The sequence below is a fragment of the Dreissena polymorpha genome, chromosome 6, assembly GCF_020536995.1.
Source record: "Dreissena polymorpha isolate Duluth1 chromosome 6, UMN_Dpol_1.0, whole genome shotgun sequence".
In the NCBI taxonomy this organism is placed as follows: Eukaryota; Metazoa; Mollusca; class Bivalvia; order Myida; family Dreissenidae; genus Dreissena; species Dreissena polymorpha.
In genome coordinates, this window is record NC_068360.1 from 76,532,132 (window position 1) to 76,553,325 (window position 21,194).

Sequence of the window (21,194 nt, forward strand, 5' to 3'; positions counted from 1 at the left end):
TAAGTTCAAGGTCAAGGTCACAGGTGTCAAAAATTTTATGCGCATGGAAAGGTCCTGTCCAGATACACATGCGTAACAAAAATGAAAGCAATATCTGAAGGTACACAGACGTTATGAGCTTTTTTTTAAATCCAATTCGCAGATTTCGAAACCTGAACACGGACCCCAAGTTCAAAAATTTAATGCGCATGAAAAGGTGTTGTCCGAATACACATGTGTACTAAATGAACGCTATATCTGAAGGGACACAGTATGTATGAGCCTTTTTGAAATCGCGGTCGCAAATTTTGAAAACTGAAAGCTGATCTGAAGTTCAAGGTCAAGGTCACAGTGGTAAAAAAAAATTATGCTCATGCAAATGTGATGTCCAGATACACTTGCATACCAAATATGAAAGCAATATTTAAAGAGACACAGTAGGTATGAGCCTTTTTCGAATCGCGGTCGCAGATATCGAAACCTGAACGCTGGCCTCAAGTTCAAGGTCAAGGTCACAGGAGTCAACAATTTTATGCGCATGGATAGGTGTTGTCTAGATACACATGGATACCAAATATGAAAGCAATATCTGAAGGGACACAGTAGTTATTTGTCTTTTTCGAATAGAGGTCGCGGATTTGGAAACCTGAACGCTAACCTAAAGTTCAAGGTCAAGATCACAGGGGTGAAAAGTTGTATGCGCATTTAAATGTGTTTACACCTGCATACCAAATATGAAAGCGATATCTGAAGGGGCACAGTAGTTATGAGCCTTTTGCGAATCGCGGTCGCAGGAAAATCTCTGACCGGGCCCCACCTCAACCCCCATAACTTTTGACCCAGGGGTTGGATGAAAATTTCAAAAAGTGCACCATCGCACATATGCTCATAGCTACCATGTGTGCAAGTTTCAAGGTTGTAGAGCTAATAGTGAAGTAGGAGATAGTGGCCAGGAAGGACGAACGGCGGACCACATAATTCCCACTTGTTCTCCGAAAAGCGTGGGGATAATAACAGTAAATGTACATAATAGATTCACGAATACCTGAAATCCTACCATACAATTAGAACACATAAATGTATCGTATAGAAAAATATATATTGTTCCTTTCATAACAGGACCTTATAGCATACTGATGATAATTGACATAAAGATACACGTTAAAACGTATTTTGATGTTCTGTTCTCTAATCTGAATTAAAAAAACACGCGTTTCTTAATTCTTGGTATCGAAAATGGTCGAGAAATATCGATACATGGAAGATCAACTAATGGATATTCTTTCGTGCTTTTGGCTATTGTGCTTGAGAGTTGCTTGTTTATTTTGACTGTATAATATTATATTAGTATACATAAAGCACAGACAAATAATTCTAACGAAAACGAGATTTAAAAAGCCTGATAAGGTCACTAAGTAGCAAATTGTTTTCATGATTTCAGAACATAACGCTTAGCTTATCCCCTCTGGTGTTTAGGGCATTGTTTACAAACAAACGCGCATGTTTTCTAAAATACTTCTTGACTCTAAGATATGTATAATATAAACCGTCACGACTGTCAACGCAGCGTTATATTCGTTGCATTGTATTGATAGTTGTTCAATTCCTTCAATGCTTACAAATGTTTGCATGTGTCTTTGAAACAAAATCAAGCAAAGAAGTTGTAATTTAACAAAGTGTTTTTATACAAAATATTTCAGTAAAGTCCATTATAACCTACACGTGTGATATTAATTAAATAATACACATACGCTTAACGGTATTTTTTGTTGGGGATTATGTTCATCTCACGCTCATCTGATGCGTGTGAATATACTGCCCTACCTAAAAAGTACTTACGTTTAATCCTTGATATCCCGGTCTGCATTAGTTCAGAAAGAATCTTTATCAAGCTGTTTATATCGCATAACGCCTTTTGGATTTGAAACAGTACGCAAGAATGTAGCTTTTTTTTACACGAATAAACGTTGCTGATTAACTATTCTTACGTATGCTTTCTATAGACAAAGATACCACGTTTGATTGCAAAGATACGCAGTATTTGTTGAAGACCTGGTGGTTTCATTTCTGTGCATTACAACTCAAAAATGCTGTTTATTTACAAATACAAACTTCAGGACCGACTATTGAAGAAAGCTAATGTCTAATTCAGGTCCCAAATACAACATATAAAAGCAGAAATAGTTCTTATTAATTGCAGACAAATGTTCAATACAAGTCCACAGCACGATCAAATCAGATATACATGTAACATGCAATGTCACTGGATCAACCACCATATCAGAGATATCCCTCATACAAGGTTCATATACAAACACGAACATATCTCATAAAAGGTTCCTGGACCCTACACTAAGGCAGACAAACATCGCATAAAATGTCCCAAGACTGTATAAACCAGATAGATGCTTCATACAAGGTTCCAGGACCATATATCAAAGCAGACAAATGTCTTTATACAAGGACCCCGGCCACTTTATCGAAGCAGTAAAATGTATCATACATTGCCCCTAAAACCAAACAGTAAAGCACACTTTTATCAAATAAGTCAACTCGACCAAAAATCAAATCAGACCAATGTCTAATACAAGTAACAGGAAATGATATCGGGTTGGTGGTTTCACGGCTATTATTGTTGTAGTTATTTAAAAAAAATCCAGTTTCAGCTTGACTATCTGAATTCTTTCGATACAAATCCTGAATTGTTAGTTTTGACAGAAAAAATGACATTAAATATATAAGCATCGATGAATCTTATTCATATTTCGGATAATTTGCTTGTCTTGCATAATTTGAAACATCAATAGGAAAACAATGAAACTCTCTGACCAGAATGTCAATTTCATAAATCGTATTTTTGGCAGAATGATTAACATGCGATATGACCCATTTGTGTCTGGTGGTTTTAAAGGGATCTTTTCACGCTTTGGTAAATTGACAAAATTGAAAAAAGTTGTTTCAGATTCGCACATTTTCGTTTTAGTTATGATATTTGTGAGGAAACAGTAATACTGAACATTTACCATGGTCTAATATAGCCATCATATGCATCTTTTGACGATTTTAAAACCTAAAAATTATAAAGCGTTGCAACGCGAAACGATTGAATAATTTGGAGAGTTCTGTTTTTGTCGTTAAATTTTGTGAAACTACGAAGATTGTTTATATAAGGTATAAAATACGTTAAGCATGTGTACTCGGCGGAATAGCTCAGTAGGCTAGAGCGTTTTTACTTCAGGACTCTGGCAGGACTCCAGGGGTCACTGGTTCGAAACCTGCTCCGGGCAATGTTCTTTTCCTTTTTTTAATTTTATTCTTGATTTTTTACTGGAGCTTTTACGATCCAATGTTTACATTTATCAATATAAAGCATTTAATGAATAAGTTAAAAAATGCCAAAATCTGTGAAAAGGCCCCTTTAAAAGCACACAATATAAACGAAAAGTTCGTACCATATTTCAAAAAAGGAAAAAGGAAATAAACACATGCAAAATAAATGTTCCTTATAGCAATAGCCAAACTTTCAACGATAGATGTGTTCTTGTAACATAGATTTAACAAGATACAAATAGCTTTTTTTATGGGACAATATATTCAACACATGTTCATGTAACATGTTAGTGTTCGTGTGTCGTATGAAAAGATATCGTTGCTGGAAATTAAAATGGAGAATATTGTGCCACACAAAAAAATAAATAAAAACGAGCATTTTGTTTCTCGTTAAATCTATATTATTAGACCACATCCAGCGTTGAAATGTTGAAGATTGCTATAAGGAGCATTGCTTTTGTATGTATTAATTAATTTTTTCGAAATAGTGTTCGAAATTTTCGTTGATTTTGAGTGTTTATGTTACTTCATGAAATTACGATGAATTGAACGAAGATACGAGACTAGAAGTGCATTTTGTTGCGTTTGTATAGTTTAAAAATGCAATTTAGGTAAGCGCGTCGTTGATTAAATGTTGCTTGATAAATCATGTTTTATTTTGTTAAAAACATAAAGTACAAGTCTAGATGGTGATGCCCGAAATAACTTGAACATTCCCCGAATGTCGCTGCTTGCATTTGAAACTGCCAGCTTCACAGATTTCACATTGGCTTCTGAGCGTGTACGACCTTGTTTCTGGTACAGGCCAGGTTTCAGGAAATATGAGGAATACCAAATAGCGTGTCTGATTTAGAAATTATGAACTATTTGTACTTTCGCAAGTGAGGGCATTACGTCATTATACACAAAATATATTATCTTGATATTAACACATTCATTGATAAGAACACCACGATTTAAGTATGATGTTGTTTTGTCATCAAACACGAAGAATAGGATTGGATTGGTGCACTATTCCGTTTGTTGAGAAGTAAATATTATATACTCTTTGAACTGTGTTTTGACATTCAGGAACTGTTCCAAAGTCAATAAAACATGCAAATTCACTGTGTTATAATGCGAAATAAAGATTTGAATTTTCAAATATTGTAACAATGATCGACGATCATAGTTGACCAGACAAGATCATGTACAATAAAAACACACCAGTTTTGTTTTGCTAGCTCAATAAAATCAACCATTAATTTCGAAGTTTTTTGATAACTTATTCTACAAAAATAATGCAAAGTGAAAAATAAATACACATACTTCACCTTTTTCAAATAAGTCTTGCTAAGAAACTGTCATAATGTTATAGGTTGCCTAAATAATATTTAGTTGAATCACATATCTGTAAAGTCATTGATACTGTCGTGTTACATTCAATAACTGCACGTAAAAAATGTGTTGTTTATTGAGCGGAGTTATTAGCAAAACATATAAATACCCACCAACATGTTTACAAATGCTGTTGACTGGTCAATTTAGTATTCATTTCTAGCGAAGAAGATTATAAATATCAAACTACCCGGATGATAATCATATCTTAAAGTGTATATACAGAGGGGTTAATCACGCAATATGCCAGAACATGTATATTTCGCCGTTTTATACCCTTTATTACTTAATACATGTAATAAAGGGTAAAAAAGGGCAAAAAATACTCGTCTCGCCATCACGTCGCTGTCTTGAATATCACGTGATTACCTCCTCTGATATTAGTGAACATATCCGGACGATATTCATAGTAACCCCACTGCATTTCAAATATCTATAAGGCAATTTGCCGTTTCGTTACATAATTTTACTAGAGTTTATTTTGATTGTAAACGTATCTTACCTTGTGATACAAAATGGTAAAATACACTTGTAGATAGCAACTAAGTGAAACAAAGACGCCATCAATTTAAGCTTTAACAAAAATTAATATCCAATATGATATCATAATAATTAAATACAGCATATTTTCTTTGAACAAAGCAACTATGTGTGATTTTTTTATTTTCAGTATAATAAAATGACTTCAAAATTATTTGAGAGCGAAAGTGAACTGTGTAATCCATCGAAAAAATGAATAGCACTCGTGCACTCGGTATCAACATATCGTCGAATATGACAGAGAAATGGAAACCAAAGCCAAAGAACGAACCTCTGCTGGTTTGTACGTCGGTTTTTCGCAAAAATGTAGCGGGTTAATACATATGGGCCGTGCTCTGTGAAAAAGGGGTTGAATTTATGTGCGTAAAGTGTCGTCCCAGATTAGTCTGTGAGGTCCGCGCAGGCAAATCAGGGACGACACTTTCCGCTTTTATGATATGTTTCGTTTCACGAAAGTCTCTTCTTAGCAAAAATCAAATTTAGGCGTTAAGTGCCATGCCTGATAAGCCTGTGCAGACTGTACAGGCTCATCTGGGACGACACTTTACGCACATGCATTCAACCACTTTTTCACAGAGCCCGGCTCATATCCTGTTTGCAGGTGTTCGTCTCACTGCCTCACCATATCAATCCCTTCACCTGGTTTAAGCGCGGCTGGAGGCTTAAGGTTGACATTCGTGACATTTCTCTTAAAGTAAAAGTAAATTTTACCTGCGTGAAGTTATAATCAAATGCCCCATAAACTAATGCACTATAGCGCCAACATGATATAACTACAACAGCAACACAAATGGTGTCCGCCTAGCGACCGGGAGGTCACGGATTCGATCCCCACTGTGGGAGCGTTCTTTAGATCTCCCATAAAGACACCAATTACTGTTTTAGGCTCAGAAAATAGACCAGAGAGCGTTTCAAATAAGTAGTAAGTACTTATAAGTACTTATAATGCAATCGAGCTTATATAATTAATTTTAAACTTAACTAACAACAACAAAGCACACTATCACTAATGCACGTAAATGTTATGGTTGATGGAATTATTATTATGGTCCCTGGTTAATCCATTTATGCCTAGCGTCTAGAAAAAAATGCCTTGGCAAACAGCGCAGACCCAGATGAGACGCCGCATGATGCGGCGTCTCATCAGGGTCTGCGCTGTTTGCTTAAATGAATTTCTGTAAGAAATATTCTAAATATAGAAATAAATATACTAGACCTCCCTAATTTTGGAAATAAATTGATCCCATTTAGGACAGTCCACTAGGCATAAATGGGTTAAACCCCTGCCACTGCTGCACACTATCCAGGAAGGTGAATACCCTTGTACTGCCTAAATGCGCGGTGACATAAGCTAAGCCAAGTAAACACGTTTGATTTATCGCTATTTGACTGCAATGTCGAAGGACATGATAGGACCGTTAATCGCATAGTATTAAAGCGGATAACACATTAATACTGTCAATTTATGTTACACTTACGGTGTCAAGTAACTCATATATGAATCATCATTTAGTTTCATAATATTTTTACATTGAATTTCGAAGAGGCGCGGAGATGAGTATGAATAGCGTTCTCAGGGCAAGGTTGTGTATGTTAATCATTTAAAATAAGCTCAGAAAAATCACTAAAAAGTCTGCAAATGCCTTTAACTATATACTTGTTAGAAGTTTGAACGACTTCAACACATGGCTCGTGCAAATTACGTCAAACTGATGTCTATCGTTGCAAATGCTATTATTGTATGTTACCCCATCTCGCACGCAGTTCGCACAAGCTAATCAGGGACGAAACTTCCCGCCTAAACTGGATTTTCGTTTAGAAGAGACTTCCTTTTTTAAAACCCCATAAAATCAGAAAGTTTGCCCTTTATGAGCTTGCGCGGACTGCACATGATATTGTTGGACGACACCTTATGCACGTGGGTTAAGGCAAGTTTCCCAAGAACGTAGCTCAAATTCGGACAACATTTGACGTAATTGCGAAGGATAGTCAACTATTAGATGGTCGTATGTAACATTTTCGTAACATAATATTCGAAAATTACATTAAATGGACTGCTGGCACGCGATAATTTTGTATTTAATAGTTTAATTAGAATTGTTTGCAAATCAAGTGGAAAACATATTTTCCCTAATGATACACTGAGATTGGTCATCATTGAAAACATTAATTATGAAATAGATATTCCTTTTCTGATTGACACGTACTAAGTTTTCGTTCTTACGGTTAGTTTGTTGCCATGTTGACCCATCGCGTAAAATGTACACCCTAGTTCATTTGTAACAGCGATAGACTATTCGTATGTCATGAACAGGACATGGTCTTGCAATCTATGAGCCGCGTCATACGAAAGTGTGTCTTATGTCATTAACACGACATGGTCTCACAACATTATGAGCCGCGTCATACGCTAGTGTGTCTTATGTCATTAACACGACATGGTTTTACAACATTATGAGCCGCGTCATACGAAAGTGTGTCTTATGCCACTAACACGACATGGTCTTAAAACATTATGAGCCGCGTCATGCGAAAGTGTGTCTTATGCAACTAACACGACATGGTCTTAAAACATTATGAGCCGCGTCATGCGAAAGTGTGTCTTATGCAACTAACACGACATGGTCTTGAAACATTATGAGCCGCGTCATACGAAAGTGTGTCTTATGTCATTAACACGACATGGTCTTACAACATTATGAGCCGCGTCATACGAAAGTGTGTCTTATGTCATTAACACGACATGGTTTTACAACATAATGAGCCGCGTCATACGAAAGTGTGTCTTTTGCCATTAACACGACATGGTCTTAAAACATTATAAGCCGCGTCATGCGAAAGTGTGTCTTATGCAACTAACACGACATGGTCTTACAACATTATGAGCCGTGTCATGCGAAAGTGTATCTTCTGCCACTCACACGACATGGTATTACAACATTATGAGCCGCGTCATGCGAAAGTGTGTCTTATGTCAGCGTAGCCATGTCCACGAAAGTCTGCGTGGCTTGCTAATGCAAAAGCCAGTCTGGAGCTATGATTGAAGCATACGGCGAAAGAACCATTTTCACATAACGCGGCTCGTAAAGTCATTTGTAAATACAAATGCTATGTATGTTTACATTTGATTGCGTTTGTCATTATGCCATTTCGTATTGAGAAGTCATAAAGTAAAAACTTAAAGATTACTATATTGTTCTGATAGATTTAAGACTTACTGTTTATGTACTGCCGAAAGAGCTATGACAAAGCATGTTTGTCATTTTGTTAACATATGACTCTAGACAGCGACGCTTTTGTTGAAGTTAGAACAAACACGATTTTATGTGTATTGTTTTAATCGTAACATATGCAACAACTTTTTAACAGGTAACGAGTGTGTGTTTTCAAACAATAATGAATAGTTTGTACATATACAATTATGTGACACATGATAACAACAAACAATAGCACAATAGCAAAACGCATGAATATAATAATAAAAAATGTAAGTTATAACTTACGCAATCTTAAAAGGAAATACACAACCGAATTATATAAGCATTAATCTTGCTTAAAATGTATCTATTTGATCGTTATGTCGTTTTTATGCAAACAGTTTATGATTATATAAATACATTTATGATTATATAAATACAAAATTGTAAAAGAAAATGACACGAAATACAATAGAATTTTATGTTTATGGCATTCATATGTGAGGAGCTCGTTTCAACGGCATACGAATGTACACTTCATGGTGAGTTGTTAGTTTATGTAAATCAACTTGTGGTTTTAAAGTAAGTTTTAAATACCAGCCAATAGCATGAATGTTTTCATCCTCACATTAGGGCATCGCTCTGGAAAAACTGGGCTTAATGCATGTGCGTAACTTTCCGCCAAAACTTGATTAATTATAACGAAGATAAATCATTTAAACTAACGATAGAATTAAAGCGGAAAGTGGCGTAACTAATAGCCTCTATGGACAGCACATGCTAATCTGGGACGTCACTTGACGCATATGCATTAAACCCCGTTTTTCCAGAGCGAGGCCAATGAGGTGTTAGTCGAGTGTAACTTTCGAGGATATTCACGTTATAACCAATGATGTAGTTGTGTTTACAGTATCCATTGCTTTTATGATATTTTTTGTTTACAGATAGTCTCTTCTTAGCAAATATCCAGTTTAAGCAGAAAGTTTCGTCCCTGGTTAGCTCGTGCAGACTGCACAGGCTTATCTGGGACGACACTTTACGCACACGCGTTCAACCCCCTTTTCACAGAGCACAGCTCATATACTCTTTACTTACACTTTTTAGTGATTTAAGATAAATGCAGCGGGCAATTGTTTATATTGAATATAAATATAATTATATATATGGTATTAAACATAATTATATAATAAATATAATGTTAATACATATCATTAATGTTTAATAAAAGTAATTTCATTTACTATTATCCTTTTAGCTAACATGTATTTTCGCAATATATATAGTAGTACGTGAACAGCATATGCGCTTCACTTTATGACCAAAAAAAATAAAGCTTGGTCAATAATAAATAAGTCCTTCAAACTCTACACATTTATGATATATGTCTAATAATGTATATGCGTATACAATACAGACACAACCAATCTTTCTTAAAGGCGAAATCGTATTATGTTGCATAACATCACACCTTGCAGATTATGCAAATAAACGTCACTGCCGTAAACAGTACATGAGATCACTACAATATTTAACCCACTTGTTGGGTTTCATTGTGAACATTTACATATACAGATATACATTAACCCATTCATGCCTAGTGGACTCTCCAATCCTTCTAGTCTGGATCAATTTATTTCCAAAATTAGGGATGTCTAGTATATTTATTTCAATATTTAGAATATTTCTTACATAAATTCATTTAAGCAAACAGCGCAGACCCTGATGAGACGCCGCATCATGCGGCGTCTCATCTGGGTCTACGCTGTTTGCCAAGGCCTTTTTTTCTAGACGCTAGGCATAAATGGGTTAACATTTACATATACAGATATACATTAAATCATTTTTAGCACTAATTGTCTAAATTAACTGTCAGATAAGCAGTACAAAACATTTTAACATGCACTAAATGACGATATCTGGACGTTTTTTCTTAACATATAACACAAACTGACTGGTGAGCGAGTGTTGAAAGGTAAAGTTGTATACGTGAACATCTACATTTGAGCAAATTTACAGCTGACTTGATTAAAAAAAATGATGAGTACAAAAAGTATGTGTTTGTTTTGAGCAACTGCATTTAAGAGCATAATCTGACAAATATTAAGCAGCAATATTGACCCATCACTGTTTGCATTAACACAATTAAAAAAATGCTTTATTATGTTTTTCTTCAATTTATAATTTGTCATCCTTTTACTGCAATATTTGGGCAAACAACTATAGGATATTGGAGCAATTACTTAAATTAATACTTAACCATCATTTCATCCGAAATATACATGAATATAACAATATTTCAATTGAAAAATATAATAAATTTATATAAATATAACATAACATATACACACTTTTCCATTGAAACTTGTTCGCTTATGCATTTTATCATAATATATATTACATATTTACACACAATCACGTCTTTGAGACAAATTTGACATTGTTCACGTTAGAATGGACAACAACATATGTTTAAAAATACCGACAATTTTAAATCCAAGTAAATCCATGTATGTGCAAAGTTTCCACTTTAATTTTGCCATTTTATTTAAACAACGGATGCGCCATTATCTAAATGCCGAATAGGGCAGTGGCCATGGCAACATGGTAACACCTGTTACCACTTAAGAAACCAAACAGTCACTGTGTGGAACATGTACACTGGCTAGTGCTTTGCCTGCTCTTACCTCACACACAATGTTTGACTCCCTTTATGAACTTTATGCGCAACAGCGTCATAGATGCATATCCTGAGAAATGGCACAACAATAGCTATCAAAATTGCCTTTTGAAATTAATTCTTCTTTTCGGTAAGGCTAACGTACACCTACAATTGTGTGGTCTTTACTATGTAGATATTTAAAGTGTTATTTTCCGAGACCAATCCAACGGGACAATATTTGTATTGCATACATCAACACCTTATTGCAGGTCCTACAGGCCTTGTGTTCGTATACAGTGCATTAAACATTGAACGTGGCTGTAAAAAAAACACACCCTTAAATACGCATGTTGACAGCTTCAAGTTATGTCACTATTAATCCCACCGGCGAGGACTATAAGCCTAGATAGAATATCATGATTTTTCCGTCATTTTTCTGCATCCCTTCAACATGATCAAGTTGTACGTATATAAGACTACCGCTGGTAAAATGGTGTACAAAGTTGCAATCGCTAACGTACCTTCCCCCATATTGGTTGGACAGCGTTTCGTTTTGTTCACAAAATGGCTTAAAGTATTTGTCTGTTTCTTCTTTGACCATGACAGTAAATTGCGCCCGGATAATACCCTGATCGCTGGCGTTGAACGCGAGTTTGGTCGAGACGAAAAAGTATCCATCTTTCTCAAACTTTATCTTACGATCGTCGAGTAATCTTAAGCCTGGTCGCCTGAAGGTCTGATCTCCATTCTCAGCATGCCAGCGTACAAACCTGCCCTCTATTAGAACAATGGATACTATTAAGAAGTTTGCTGCTTGATTTATACTAAATAATAGTGTACGAACTGAGAACAAGATGACGAAAACCACAGCTTTATTAACAAAACTGTGATTGGTTTATTATACTTAATTGCATTCAACACCTACCTAGTATTTTATTTATGAGATATTTGAAAATGCAACACTAACTTACTCTTCAATATATGAGATATTTAAAAGAAAAAAAACAACATTATGCCATGAAGAATACAGAGCGTGTATGGGGAGCTACAAAAGTGACACTTCTATTTCGCTTTACCTAAGTCCCTTGACTGGAGTTGAATAATTGGACGACCGTGATTATTCTCGTCATCCGGAACTGTCAAGACAGAAAAGAAATAAAAACACTTACAAATATGTATTGCTATGTGAGAATGGGATTAAATGCATATGCGGAAAGTGTCGTCCCAGATTAGCATGTGCAGTCCGCACATGCTAATCAGGGACGACACTTTCTGTCTAAACTAGATTTTTGCTAAGAAGAGACTTTCTTTAAACCAAAAATATCATACAAGCGGAAAGTGTCGTCTCTGATTATCCCATGCGGACTGCACAGGCTGATTTGGGATGACACTTTGAGCACATGGATTAAACCCCCTTTTCACAGAGCGAAACTCAAATATATCTATTGTTTAACTGTTCATAATATGTGTAATTGAAATAAAACAAAAATGGCCGTGCAGATCATAATAATATAAGAAACTAATTATGTGAAGAAATCCTAATTTCGTCATTGAAAAGAGTTAACAACAGCTAAATCAATGGATTGTACTTTTTTAAATATGGAAAATTCTGTAATGTTTTACCAACTTAGAAAATAGTTGTTTGACTTCTTTAACGGTCAATTAAAAAACCCAGATGCAATTAAGACAATGTACGTGAAATGGAACTTTAACCCATTTATGCCTAGCGTCCTGAAAATAGGACATTGCAAACAGCGTAGACCCAGATGAGACGCCGCATAATGCGGCGTCTCATCTGGGTCTGCGCTGTTTGCTTAAATGAATTTCTTTATGGAATATTCTAAATATAGAAATAAATATACTTGACACCCCTAATTTTAGAAATAAATTGATCCAATTTAGAAGGATGGGAGAGTTCACTGGGCATAAATGGGTTAATATGAAGTGAATAAGCAACAGAACAGTGCCGAATGTTCCCTGGACGAACACGATTTAACAAAGGATGGAAACCCTTTTTGACAATGAAGACTCACAATTAATTAACTAGAAGTTGACTATATAGAAGTACAAAAGATAAACGATGCCGCATTTTTTTTATTTAACTGTTGTAAACAGAACGGTTAATAGCATACTCATTACAAAAATAACCCGACGATTCGAAAAGATCTACAATTATGTCAAATAGTGTCGATTTGTCAATAACAAATAATCAACTTTAAATTGTTGGCAAAATGTGCTATGTAGGTTATCGATAAATATTGTAAATTTGGATAACGCTGTTGTATTACAAACTTCAACAGTTAAGGTTAAAAACGCACAGAAGTAACATGCATACATACCTGTAACGTCAGATGTCTGCAGCATTCTCGTCTAAAACAGAAAAAGCAAAACCATGTCTATAACACAAAACAGGCATTTAAATATTAAGCTTTAGGTAAATTAAAAGGCATACAATGTGAATGCTTTGATATTGACAAAGTGATTCAATTTGTAAATAAACGTGTAAAATAAACTAATCATCGTCTATCTTAAAGAAGTAAGTGATTGAACTACGATGAGATTTAGGTGCGTTTACCATGTTCAATTATTCTTATAGCACATTTTCTGTGAAATATCATATTGGGATCTTACCGAAGCCGTTGTTCATAGAAACAATAATGTATTACTAGATTTCAACATAATGTAAAATTTGCTTCCTTTTAAAAAAATTGTGACATTCGTTTAGTGAAGATGATGCATACTTAGTGTAATCTTATTTGATACCAGATTTATAGAAAAAGGAAAGTCTTCTTGCAAAGTGCACATTAGTTCATAACTGACTTTACCAATAGCTGGTTCTCTAAATGTTCCAAAATACGCAGGTGATTATAGTACAAACATTGCACGTATCACTACACCTCCATCACTCATTCGAGTGGCTCTATCTGTTATTTGACTAAAACCTACCTTAAACATGAATTCCACAATGCTGATCTCTGCCTTCAGACAACACAAAGTTCCGTTTTCGGTTGCCCATTCCGTTTTAATGTCTTCGATGTTATAAAACCTTGTGAGGACGCTGCATTGGATACAATTCTGGCTCCTATGCTGTTGTTGGAATTGTAAAGACGTTTGTTGTGGCCCTTCTTGTATCGGTTGACCGCCAACCACCACAAATAAATAGAAAGGCACTGCAGATATGATCACCAGGATCAACAAAGCGTTCAGAATTACCAGGAGAAGGAACTTGTTACAGCTCAAACATTTCCTAGACCTGCTGGAGTCAGATGACCCCTTGCTAGAGACTGAAGGCAATACAAGCGCTTGGGTATTTTCTTTTACAGGTTCGTAGTAAGCGACACCTAAGACGCTGATCAGAGGGGTCAACAACAGGCCTTAGAGGCAATGGTCTATTTTCTAAAGTTGAACCAGCACTGTCACCGCTAGGGATAGTGTCCAATATATCAAAAGAATGACTCCTTGGAGAGCGGACGTTTGGCATTCGACACACCGGGTGAAGATATGTTCCATCACCCGTCTCTTTCAAAGTGACAACCGTGTCTATCGGGACACCGGAATTCCTTCTTTGGGGATTCATTTGATTGTTCATTCGAACATTGTGAATGTAACTGTCTGGTAGGGATCTCACACTTGGAGACTTTGTGTATGTTTGCTGTTGGTCGTATTGTCGCACATATTGTTGTTGAGCTAATTGTTGCTGTCTCTCGCAACATGTGCACTCGTGTGGTTGCATCTGATACGGGACCGTCACACTATGGTGCAATAGCGGTTCCTCATCCGGGTGATGGTCTGTGTTGATGCTCCCTTCGGTATAACTAGCATACCTCTGTCTTGGATATAGGGGTTTGGGTTTAGTTATGAATTCACGATGTCCGTTCTCAAACGGATAATCATGGTCTCGAGTTTCTTCACTTGGCCCATCAGTTTCATCATTAGAAAAAACTACCCTGCTGTCCATATGTTTTCCGCATAGCAATCCTTTTTGCTCGTGCGTCATTGTTCATATTACTTTGCCTATCCACTATTGGTAACTCAAACAATTTAGCGTTGTTTGTGTCGGAGATGACACTTTCGCGTCTGTCATTAAGACGTTATTGTCGTCTTGAGAAGATCCTAAGGAGAGATCTGTCATTTGTGTATTAGTAGACATGCGAGAAGCCTCTGATGTACTGCTTTCATATCGGCGTCGTTTGGTACCGTTGATATCTTTGCAACTCATTTTAGGTCTCCCTGAATATTGGTTATTAAAATATCTGCTAGGGACAACGGTTTTTGCCATTGAAGGAGATCAAATAAATTATGTTATCGCCACGCTGTATGTGATGAACAACGCGTCGCTGAGAGATGGTAGTACGTTGAATCCATCATAGTTGTATTTTGGAAACACCTTTCAGGATGCAACACACACACTCACGTTGAATGGTGCTGGTTAATACTGGTTGAATGGTTAATACAATTAGTAGCTATTGCTTTTGTTTGAATTCCTCAGCCCATATAGGTTTGTCTTCAATTACAATTCAGAATTGCGGCCACAAGCTTCACTCAGGCGAACCTGAAATAACACCAGACACAGTAACAAATAAATTTCTAGTGCCGACGGAATTATTTTAATTGGATGTTTGCTTCTGGTATCTGTAATAAACTTGTTTTTAAAGTTTATTTTGTCATAATGTTAAATCCAGATTGAGTCCACGAAGCTTTCTGGAATTGAAGTGATTAAGGTTTATATGAAGATTTTTATCCTAAAATAGAGTTTCTATATGTGTCAGCATAGATTTAAACTCAAACAAACAAGCGTGTCATCATAGTAGACAGTTTTAGACAGACTTATTTGTTTGCGTGTGCGTTTATCCCTCAGAGCGCTCGCGTTTTTATGCCCCCGGATCGAAAGATCGGGGGCATATTGTTTTTGGCCTGTCCGTCTGTCTGTCTGTCATTCATTCATTGATTGTGTGTGTCCCAAAACTTTAACCATGGTTAAAGTTTTGCAATAACTTTTTCATTATTGAAGATAGCAACTTCAATTTGGCATGCATGTGTATCTCATGGAGCTGCACATTTTGGGTGGTGAATGGTCAAGGTCAATGTCATCCTTCAAGGTCAAAGATCAAATATATGGCTTCAAAGCGGCGCAATAGGGTGCATTGTGTTTCTGACAAACACATCTCTTTTTTTTAAATTTATAATGCATATACTATGTGACTTAGACTTCGTTAAGACAACACAAATTAACACAACAAATATAGTGAGTCATATCAACTAGGAAGCTGCGGTTTATCTTTATAGCATGTCTGCAAATTAATGTGTACGAATATTTATTCTACGAATCAATTGATATAACGACGAGTCACTTTTCTGATAACAGTGTCCAATATGGGGGAAAAGGCTAATTGTTCGTTGAGAAAAAATAGTTCGTCCGATAAGAACGAATGATTTACTCGTAAGAAAATAAAGCAGCCGTGCTCAGAAAACATACGACCTTGTTTTTAACATTTCATACGGCTATATACCGTATACGTGATTCAGAATGGGGGTAAAGTTATTGGATGAAACTCTCTTCTTTTGAAACCGAAAGCGTGGTATTGTAAAACGAACTAGGAAGTCTAAAATAATCATCGATATACTTATAGCCTAGTATTACATTAGTGAGCGAATGTTTGTTCAGAATACGAAGGGCACATTATTATTTGCCATTTGGGGATGGACAAAAATGGTCATTCGTTCGGAATGATGCTAATATGCTTAACACATAACTGAAGTCGATTACATAAAGCTCGCTCGTTCAGCTTTTTCATACTTTCCTTAAGCAAATTCCAAAAAATATAATTGTAAAACTTGCAAAATGGCGCAACTGAATCTTATGTTATAAGGCCATATGTCAAAGAATATGTATTCAATGAAAAGCGTGCACAAATAAGTGGGGTAGTTTAAGACATTACATAAGATGCGTTTTCAGAGGCGACGCTATGACTGCTACAGCATGATGTAAACCTAGTGCACCGCCGTTGGTTTTAAGTTATTAGCGATTTTGAAGCTCTGATGAAAAGTGTAGACTTAAACCCGTGACCTGTGCGTTGTAAAGAGAGTGCTCAAATCATCGACCTATGGGCTGTCAAGCAGGACCGTTACCAGACCCCAGACACGAAACACACAGATTTCCATTAAAAAAATGCAAGGCTTATTGTGCAAAATAAAAACTCCATGTCCGAAAACAAAGAAAATATAGCAATCAATTTTAAATGCCAAATGTTATAAACTGCGATTTTAAATGCCAATTAAGGTCGCATTGAGGTCGCAGTGGTGCATTGTGTATGGTGTCCGCCTAGCGATCGGGAGGTCACGGATTCGATCCTCAATGTGGAAGCGTTCTTAAGATCTCCCCCATAGAAACCAAGTACTGGTTATAGTCATAGGAAATGGACTCGAGAGCGTTTCAAATAAGCATTAGGTTTTCTATGCAATCGAGCAATAAACAGGTTTAAAGTAAATGCCAATTTGATAAAACATATGAGCATCGCTCTATCAACACCAGGCTATTTATGAAGTCCGCACAGTGTTATTGTATTTTTCGTTTTAAGAAAGTCGCATCTTAGTTACAGTTTCTGTTTAGGCGTACTGCACAAGTTAAACTGGGACGACACTTTACTAACATGCATTACGTTGTAGTGTTGTAGCGGATATGGTGTCCGCTAGAGATCGGGAGGTCACATATTCGATCCACATTGTGGGAACGTTCTTGATGTTACCCCCATAGACACCAATTACTGGTTATACTCCCAGGAAACAGACTCGAAAACGTTTCAAATAAGTCTTAGGCTTTCTATGCAATCGAGTTTAAATGAGAAGGTTTAAACTTACATGTATTAAGCCCGTTTTTCCAGACCGCTGCTTATAATTAAATTGCATGAGATAAGCAGACGCGCTTACAATTACCCAATCTGTCCGACCATGACCTACTATTTTTCCTAAGCTGCACTTTCAAAACATAGACCCAGATATAAGCAACTGATTTTCAGAAAATGTAAACATATCCAATTGCATACGTGGGGTATATACTGCCCTTGGCAAGTGTTTAACTGATAAGACTATATTAACAAACATGAAGGAGTTTGTTGCACATATTAAAAGGGGGAATGCACATTTGACAAGCTAATATTTATATTGACATTTGAACCGTTGAAAATAAAGGAATCGGAGGTAATGTCAAATTATAATATATCACGTACAGCGAGTGATATTTTAACCTTGTATTTATGGGCCGGGGTCTGAAAAAAGGCGGTTTAATGCATGTGCGTAAAGTGTCATTCCATATTAGCCTGTGCAGTGTGCACAGGCTTATCAGGGACGACACTTTCCGCATTTATAATACTTTTCGTTTCAAGAATGACTCTTCTTAGCAATTAATTAGTTCAGGCGGAAAGTGTCGCCCCTGATTAGCATGCGCGGACTGCACAGGCTAATCTGGGACGAAACTTTACGAACATGCATTAAACCCCCTTTTCACAAGGCACGACTCATATACATAGTTGATTTAATTAAAACTTTGAGTTTTCGTATGAATACTTTCTGCAGATGTGTGGTTGTGCTTTAATGTAGATAAATCATTCGTTGCAAACATGAGTGAAGCTACGTAAGCAATCTGAACCATACAATGTAAATACAAATTTGCACTTAAAATCAGCGCGTGTAAAGATCGATATTAAAGCCATTATGTCACGTTATGTGACATTGACATTCGAATTGTCAACAAGATTAAACCTTATCATAACTGTTTTACGCGGTAAAGAAGTCCCTAATATTTAAAGGATAATTCACTCAAAAATGATTGCTTTATATTTAGAGGTTTCCCATTATTTCAACAACGTTTTATGCTTTCGGCGGCAAATCTTAAAATGATATTTAAACATCACTGTATGTTTTTATTCAGTTTGTTCGTCTCTTAAACGTGACTAGCCTAGAGTCGTGATTTTAATACCAGCGGTGATTCATGGTTTTTCCAATTTTAACTTTCAACTGTGATATGTTTTACTAAGACGCAATTGAACACGATATTATATGTAAAAATAGTAAAATACGACGATTTAGCTGTTTTAAAAATTCTAAGTCGTCGTAATTATATGCTTTGAACCTCAAACATTTTTATGGAAATATAAAGGGACGCATACACGGTATTTGTCCCCAAGTTTTCAAGCTGATTATACACACCGTGCGTAGATTAAGACAAATTATCACTTATTAATCTTCAAACTTCAAAAACATGGAACAAACCAAGCGGAAGAAAGGCAATGCAATCTTAAATTAATATGAATTTGAGTGTAGCCTGTTCTGCTTATTTACAATTATATATTCACACACGTTCTTAATGCGCATTAGAGATCGATGACTCAATTAGATATTATATTATCATATTACCTGCTGATTAAAAAGGTTAATTTAATCTTAACCCTCGTGTCAACCAACTGATCATGCTGGCTTAAAAAAGAACTTCTTAAAGAATAACAATCACAACCCCCCCCCCAGGAATCGTATGTCAGAAATAACGGATAATATTGCAGTAATAAAAGATCATACGGGTATTTCTTTTCAGATAACACAAGTCAAAAGTATAACGCTGCAATTAACCCAATGTTTAACGTATAACTGCATAAGATAGCTTTCAAAAATAAGACGCCAATTTACATTTTGATGAGTATTTGTTTTCTTTGTAAACGGGGCTCAAAGTTTCGCTCGAGAATAAAAAGTGCAGTCCGCACAGGTTAACCCATTTATGCCTAGCGTCTAGAAAAAAGGCCTTGACAAACAGCGTAGACGCAGATGAGACGCCGCATGATGCGGCGTCTCATCAGGGTCTGCGCTGCTTTCTTAAAGGAATTTTTTGTAAAAAGAAATATTCTAAATATAGAAATAAATATACAATACATCCCTAATTTTGGAAATAAATTGATCCAATTTAGAAGGATGGGAGAGTCCATTATGCATAAATGGGTTAATCAAGTACGAACAGGTCCGCTTAAATTGACTTTTTCGTTTACAAGAAGTATCTTCTACACGAAAATAGAACAATCCAGTTCAGGCGGAAAGTGTCGTCCCTAATTAGCCAGTTTGGATTGACAGGTCAATATTGGACTTCACTTCAAGCACATGAATAAAGCTCCGTAAATCAGTTATTGAAATACGATATGTCGGTACACCACCGAGACTTTCCACATACATGATGACACGCGCATTTATTTTATAACATTAATATGGACAACTTAATGGAATAAAGTTCCTCGCAGATTGCCAAATTTTTCATGATTGCTCTACTCAAACAAGTCACTGATTGTTCAAGTTCAAAGCATAAAGGAAAGACGCACCGTAAATTATTCCCTATTAAAAAGAGAAATATATTAATCAGTTCGTACCATTTCGCAATACATAAATTTGTTCAATACCGCTACAGATAAACATGAAAGTAAATGTACGCTGCGATGCGTGATTAGGTTCAAAACATTTGTGCATAGACTTCGGTAACCTAGATATCTACCATGTTAACAAAACATACAAAACATGCGGTATACATGGCTTAAACATACGTTGTGTTCATAACCTGTCCTATATAACTACTGATAATAATTATCATCAACTACCGGTATATTTTAAAGACATGCCGTTAATCCGAATAACGAGCTCTTAATTCTCGGTATCGACAAATATCGAGAAATATCGAAACATGAAACTAAAAGGAATTAAATATATGTTCGTGTATTGCGTACGTGCGTGAATGTATGCATACGTGCGTGTTTTATGTGTACATTCGTGCGTGTTTGCGAACGTGTGTTTTTATGCGTTTAGTAACCAATAAAGTAGCTATAGGTAAACCTCTCCATTGACTGCTGTTAGACTCTTTAACTAAATCATTTGTAAAACTATCAATTTTGTTAATTCAATTTTTAATGTGAGAGTCAAATTAGTAATACAATGAAAACAAATAGCAACAACAAATCATTAGTCTTTCATATTCTCGGTTCTTCTTCCTTCTGCAATTGAACCCAGGTTTCAAAATCTGCATGTTGCGATTGGTAAGAAATGTGGTCCATAAAAGACGATCGAAGCAAAAACAACAATATTGG

The 21,194-nt window shown here is 36.0% G+C and overlaps 1 protein-coding gene across 1 annotated transcript; it reads right to left on the reverse strand.

The window, feature by feature from the left end:
- Positions 1 to 9,783: 9,783 nt before the first annotated feature.
- Positions 9,784 to 15,371, reverse strand: LOC127833345 (uncharacterized). Its single transcript, XM_052358536.1, has 4 exons — positions 14,029 to 15,371; positions 13,422 to 13,452; positions 12,159 to 12,218; positions 9,784 to 11,859 (listed from the first exon to the last, which is right to left on the reverse strand). Exons 1-4 carry the CDS (start codon positions 14,035 to 14,037, stop codon positions 11,477 to 11,479), a joined length of 483 nt encoding a protein of 160 aa, XP_052214496.1. The 5' UTR covers positions 14,038 to 15,371; the 3' UTR covers positions 9,784 to 11,476.
- Between the last annotated feature and the right edge of the window lie 5,823 nt (positions 15,372 to 21,194).

Coding starts and splice junctions, on each gene's coding strand:
- LOC127833345 (XM_052358536.1), bottom strand. Junction 12,219..13,421: donor GCAGACATCTGACGTTACAG/GTATGTATGCAT, acceptor CTGTCTTGACAG/TTCCGGATGACGAGAATAAT. Junction 11,860..12,158: donor ACTCCAGTCAAGGGACTTAG/GTAAAGCGAAAT, acceptor TTGTTCTAATAG/AGGGCAGGTTTGTACGCTGG.